The following is a 7,500-nucleotide window of genomic DNA, read 5'->3' on the forward strand; positions in this document are numbered from 1 at the left end:
GCTGAATATGCGCCTAAAATATGCATTTCTGACGCAGGCGCAGAACGCCTGATGTATCTGGGGAAAATCATTGATACCTTGTTGTGTTGTTACATTTTATTAACTCATCCTCTACTCAATACCTTTCTTTGAGACAGGGCACGGATGGAAGTCGATATGTTCATGTTCTGGCGTACATCTTCCCTTGCTTGATGCTACTCCTCGGTAGAGGGCACGGATGGATGTCGTCTAGGGAAAATCATTACTATCTCCATGACACCTTGCATTTTATTATATCGTCCTTTGCCCGATGCCTCTTTTTTGGTGTGAGGCACGACTGGAAATCGATATCTTGATGTGCTGCCGCATCGTATTACATCCTTCTTTTCCCAGTGCTACTCTTTGGAGGAGGGCACGGTTGGAAGTGATCTGAGAATCATCATCGATATCTCGATGTGTTGTTGCATCTTACTACACCATCCTTTGTTCGATGTCACTCCTTGGTAGATGACACGGATGGAAGTCGTCTGGGGAAAAATCACCAATATTTTAATGACTTGCTGCATCTTATTTACATTATCTTTTGTTCGATTCCATTCTTTGGAAGGCGTCTGATGGAAATCATCGCTATCGTGATGTACTGTTGCACCTGATTACATCACCATTTGCTAGCTTCTATTTTTTGGTAGAGGTCACGGTTAGAAGTTGTCTTGCACCTTGCCACACAATCCTTTACTCGCTTCCACTCTTTGGTGGAGGGCAAGATTGAAACAAGTCTGACGAAATTCCTCAATATCTTGAAACTAGTCTGAGGAAATTCCGCAATATCAATCCATTTTCAAGGTGGTGCCCTAGCATGGCCGTAGTTCAATGACTGAAACAAGTGAAAGATAAAAGATTTCACCAGACGCTATAAAGCTGTTGACCAAAGAAAATGTTGAAGTGATTAAAGGAGATTGGAATGAATCCTTTTTCTGGAATACGATGACTTTTATACTCTCGTCCGTCGTTTATCGTTTTGACTCATAATTTATTCAGGGTGTTTATCGAGTGCACCCATGCAGTCCAAACCCGGATTACACGCATACCAGATTTGCGATACAGATTTCTGCAAGAGAAAACTAAAAACAATACGGCTGTGGAGATTAGTTGCACGAGAGGATGTAAAGATTTCATTGAAAAATTAGCGAGAAAGAGATTATTTAAGGCCAACTGCTTCGGAACCAATGCACATTTGTAATTTAAATTATTCGCCCATAGCATTACGTTAGTAAGTCTGGAAAAGTTGAAAGTTCCGGTCAGACCAAATGACCTTCTGCCTTGCATTCTGCAAATTCAATCTGTAAGCTGATAATCTTTAAGACAATTCTACAATTCAACACGCAATGTTGTTGTTTATGTCCAAATTCCAGTGATGGAGTTTGAATAATCTGTTAGGAACCAAATTCCATCTTTACAGGAAGAATTCAAAGAGATTTAAAACAAAGAGATGTTCGAATATAAACTAAACACAAAAGGAACTTCAGTTTAAAGAATACGTACATTATATATATGTATATATATATATATGTATATATTACTTGCTTCAGTCATTGGACTACGGCCATACTGGGGCATCGCCTCGAAAGGTTTAGTGGAAAGAATCAGCCTTAGTGCTTGTTTCTTTTAAAACCTGGTACTTATTTTATTGGTCTTTGTGCCGAACCGCTACGTTACAGAGACATAAACAAAGCAACACCGGTTGTGAAACGGTGGATTGACAAATACACACACACACACACACTCACAGGTATATATATATATATATATATATATATATATAACGGGATTCCACACACACACATATATGCATATATGTATGTTTATATGCATATATTTGCATGTAGTATATATATATATATGTGTATATGTATATATATATATATATATATATATATATATATATATATATATATATATATATATATATAACGGGATTCCATACATACACATATATGCATATATGTATGTTTATATGCATATATTTGCATGTAGTATATATATATATGTGTATATGTATATATATATATATATATATATATATATATATATATATATATATATATATACACATACATATATATATATATATATATATATATATATATATATATATATATATATATATAGGTATGTATTAATGCATATATAAACATATACATAATACACACATACATGCATATAAATACATTGATATAAAACTACACATATACATGCTACATATATACGTATGTATGTATGTATGTATGTATGTATATGCATACAAACAAACGTGCATACACCTATACAATGACATGCCATACAAGCTGCAGCACTTCACACATAAGCGCATTTGTTTGAATCTAACCATTCACACACAAACACGTACACACGCGCACACACGCGCACGCTCGCTCGCGCGCGTTATAGGCCATGCATCCACATATGTCCTGGTCGGTTTCCATGGCGACGTATGACGCACGAAACGCCCCAGTAATCAGACTGTCTCTTAGCGTTCTCCTTTTATTCTCGGTGTTTCTCGAGTGATTTCCCTGACTATCTTGGAATCCATTTTGCTCTCCGCAGACTCACGTTCCCACCTCTTCCATCGCATCTGCCGCCATCACCAGAGACACCTAACGATGCCATATGGCACTTTCTCGCCTACATTACTCTACCTTTCTTTCTTTCCTTCCTTCTTTCTTTCTTTCCTTCTTTCTTTTTTCCTTCCTCTTCAAGCTTCCATCTCTTTTTATTCGCTTCCTTGTTTATTATGCGACTAAACTGTGCATACACAAACTCAGAGGCACGCGTGCGCGCGCTCAACACACACACACACACACGCATTGAGACAGAAGTGGGAGTGAGATGCTAATACTACCAGAATTATATACACATATGAATACACACACACATACATACATACATATACACGCATATGTATATATATATATATATATATATATATATATATATATATATATATATATATATATATATATATGTGTGTGTGTGTGTGTGTGTGTGTGTGTGTGTGTGTATCCACACACACACGTATATATCTACATACAGATATATATCTACACACATATACACATTCATATGCATATACATACATCCATATATATACATACATATACATACATTCACATACGTGTGTGTATGTGTGTGTACACGCATGTACATCTATAAACCACCAAAGTATGATTCATTCCATTATTACTCAGTTATCGCACACAGTAGTATATGTGTGTGTGTGTGTGTGTGTGTGTGTGTGTGTGCAGCCAGATTATATTTAGGGATTCCCTAAATATGAGCTGACTCATCACATGTGTTCTCAGTGTGGAGGGAAACCCCAGGTTGCAATGGAGTGAATCCCCCCAACTGCTACCATACCAATATAGACTTGGCGCCATGTATTGAGTTCAACTCCGTCCTTGTTTTGTGTGTCTGTCTGATGGTATAATATATATATATATATATATATATATATATATATATATATATAACCTGCCTGTCTGCCTGTCTGCTTGTCTATCTCTGTTTCAATGTTTATTATATGTATGTGTGTGTGTATATGTGTGTGTATGAGTGAGAGTATTTGTCTTTTATATGTCATATGCATGTGTGTGTGTGTGTGTGTGTGTGTGTGTGTGTGTACGCATGGACGTATGTGTATGTTTGTGCGCACGCGCACCCACATCCGTAGCTCCAGTATGTTTCCATGTTTCTATATATAGCACAGTTCACTACCTCTCACCGCATCCCTCCGAAAACAAACACACACACACACACACACACACACACACACACACACACACACACACACACGCACGCACGCACGCACGCACGCACGCACGCATACAGCAACCCCTCTGAAAACATTGCTCTTCCTCTCCCTCACCTAACAGGGTTTATTTCTGTTTTCTTTCCTTCTTTTTTTTTTCCTTCTTCTTCTTCATCTCTGGTCTTTTTCTGTCTATTTCTGGGTTATTTTCTCAACAGCTGTTGATGACGCTGCTGCTGATGACGACGACGACGCCGACGATGACGATGACGATGACGACGGTGCTGCAGATCATGTTTCTGCTGACTTTGCTGCAATTGTTGCTGATGTTGATGGTGCTGTATCTTATCATATTATTTTTGTCCTCAATGTTGTTGTTGTTGTTGGTGTTATTGCAGCTGATCCTCCTCCTCCTCCTCCTCCTCCTACTGTTGCTGTTGTTGTTGTTGTTTCGTGCTGCGTTTGTTGTTGTCGTTGCTATTACTGTTAATGTCAATGTGTAGCTGCTGCTGTTGCTGCTGCTGTTGTACTTCTGCTGCTGCTGTGGTTGCAATCGCTGTTATTACTGTTGCTGTGGTTGTTTGTCATTGCTGCTGATTCTGCGGTTGTTCCTTTTGCGGCTGCCGTTGCTATTGTTGTTGTTGTTGCTACAGTTGGTGTTGTGATGCTTATGTCACTGAGATGGTCGTTGGTGTAGTTGGTACTGTTATTGTTATGCAGCTACTACTACTACTACTACTACTACAACTATCAACCAGGAAGTGTTTGTTTAACTCAGTGCAGAACAAATATGACAAGTAAGTCTGCTTCGCAGTTGTTGAGATCTCTCGAAGGACACACAGACATACATCATGTAATAGATAGATAGATAGATAGATACGTGGCTGTGAATATATCTATATATGTACACATACATAAATCCATATAAATTACACAAGATATATATATATATATATATATATATATATATATAATACACTGCAGATGGTTCTTATATCATCATTGAAGCATAAAATGTAGAATCTGTCCTGACAAAATTTGATGCAATTGTAATTAGAACAGTGATAACATCTCAAATGAAAAGTAAAAATAAATGGAGGAAATGATGTCGTTAAGTGTAAATACAGCTTCAGGAATCATTTCCAAACCACCTGTCCACCATTACGAATAAATCAAAAATGAATGCCACAGTTCTGTCAGAACATGTATGGAAACTGAAAAACCTATATGTGAACGACTGCAATGTCTAACGCACAACAACCAAACAACTCTTACTTTATATGAACGGAGCAATACCATGTCAATTATGCAAAGCCGAGAAGTACCAAAAGTACCAAATTTAAGTCATCCATTATGATAAATAAGGTGATTGCACTCATCTTGCCTTTTTTGACAGTGTTGTTCGATGCGTTATTTTTTTCCTCGGGAATATAAAAAAGTGATTTAAAGAAGATTTAGCACCTATTTCTAACAAGCTTAGAATAATGATTATTATTATTATTATTATTATTATTATTATTATTATTATTATTATTATTACATGTCCATGTGGATTTGTACTGCCTCATTAAGTGCATCACCGTGCTCCTAAACTGTATATAGCATCAAGATGTAGGCCCTGTTACTATATTACATCCGTTTTGCTTTTGCCGTGTCGTCTGGCATGTTGTTTCTGGTGAGATTTAATCATTTCTCCTCTCGGGTAAAGTCAGCGTAGTGTTTTATAGTTGTTGTTATCTGCTCCAGTGGTAAACGCTTGTTGCGTATAACATTTGGCTCGTGGCTTGCATAGCATTAATGGGTTGGAGCTGTGTGGAATAAGGGCTTTTGGTGTTTTCCTACCGATATCGGTTATGTGGGTTGCATCATATCGTTGGGTATACGCTGTGTCCCATGTCTATGCTGCTTTGAGTTGAATAATTGAACTGAAAATGTCATTCGAAGAATAAGGGATGTACCAAGCAGAGTTACGTTTTCGACTCCGTGTAACGTTGTTTTTGCCTATGGTTTTGCTAATATTGTTATTTTTATTACACTTAGTATTTCTATTACAATTAGTACTTCTATTACACTTAGTACTTTTATTACACTTAGTACAGTTATTACAATGACTGTTTTTGTTTTACTTTCATGCTACATATTTCGTGTATTTCAGTTTAGAGATTATCTAAGAAGGATGAAACCTAACTGGAGAAGTGATGATCCTGAAATGGACTTGAGATTAAATACTGGTCTGTCGAACCAGTCGGTGGGGTTCTCACAAGAGTGAGTGGGGAGGGCGGTGCGTTGTAAAACAAAAAAAAGACCTTGGCTTCATTGGCTTCAATCATTTCCAACAGATCAGAGCAGATTTCCACCTTTCTCTCTTTCAAATCGGTTTCCAATCCCCGATGTACCCGCTTTGCAAACACTTTCATGTACCCATAATCTTCCACCGTCTTCTGTCCTGCAGTAAAATCACAGTCCATTTGAACAGCAGGCACACGGATTAAAATTCGTCTGTCAGGTGAATTAATTTGTCCATTCGCTATCGATTCGTATCAATGGTCACAGTTGTCGGTCTTCTGCAGTTTGGTTCGTCTGCAATGCTGATTTACCCATCTTTGAGCTGCTTCGTCCGTCTGAGCTCATTGCTCTTGAGAATGATACCATTTCTGCAAACAACCCGTAGGCTTCTGTGAGTGTGGGGCAGCCTTCACCTTTCCCTCTTCAAGGGTTCTTTGACAGCATTCTACGACTGTTTGGAACTCGTTATTTGCCTGCAATGAAGAACAGGTAGCAGAGATGCTATAGAGGAGGAGGCATTCTACCAAAATGGGCAAATTGAACGAGTTAGAATTGTTAATAAAAATGAAAAAAAGATATGTCCACTTTTGCATTGCTTTCGGGACAACCCTCGAATAATACTTGGAAATATATATATATATATATATATATATACATGTTTATATATACATGTTTATATATATGTATATGCATGTTTATATAGATATGTATGCAGGTGTTCATATATATGTGTGTGGGGGGTGTTTACATTATATAAATTTATACGTGTATATATATATATATATATATATATATATATATATATATATATATATATCCATATATACGCACACATATATATATATATATATACATGCACACACATACACAGATATACATACATACATACATATATACATACATACGTGCATGCATATATGTTTATATAAACATACATAGATATGTGTGAGTGAGAGAGAGAACTGGAGAAAGATGGGCAGAGTGCATTTATGCGTGCGTGAGTCTGTGCACGCAAGAGCGTTTGTAAGTGCGCCTGTGTGCTTGCAGCCGTACAAGAATATATGTGCAGATGCAATAGATCCACACACACACACACACATATATATATGCATGTATATATATATATATATATATATACACACACATACATATATGCTCTACGCTTATGCAAGACGCAGCACTAAAAGTGTGTATATGAAGACACACACGTGCATCAGTGTGCGTGGAATTGGTTCGGAAGAGGTGAAACTACCGTAAATGGTGTGATAGCGATTTACTGTTTGAATAAATTATGATGTACGCAACCACATGTCTCTGATATGTCACACTCGCTCCCTCTCGCTCTTTCTCTCTCACACACACACACACATGTGCATATATGTGCGTGTGTGTGTGTGTGCGTGTGCGTGCGTGTATATGTATTTGTATAT

At 37.3% G+C, this 7,500-nt stretch overlaps 1 protein-coding gene across 1 annotated transcript in view; it reads left to right on the forward strand.

The window, feature by feature from the left end:
* The window catches only part of LOC106870764 (m7GpppN-mRNA hydrolase NUDT17), a 36,286-nt gene that overhangs the window by 1,867 nt on the left and 26,919 nt on the right, over window positions 1-7,500 (forward strand). The window contains exon 2 of the mRNA XM_089342354.1: window positions 4,003-4,119. Within this exon, the coding sequence (XP_089198480.1) occupies window positions 4,009-4,119 (111 nt within the window). The 5' untranslated portion in view covers window positions 4,003-4,008. The remainder of the gene's footprint in view (window positions 1-4,002; window positions 4,120-7,500) is intronic.

This window comes from Octopus bimaculoides, chromosome 25 (assembly GCF_046866305.1).
Source record: "Octopus bimaculoides isolate indiv1 chromosome 25, ASM4686630v1, whole genome shotgun sequence".
NCBI lineage: Eukaryota > Metazoa > Mollusca > Cephalopoda > Octopoda > Octopodidae > Octopus > Octopus bimaculoides.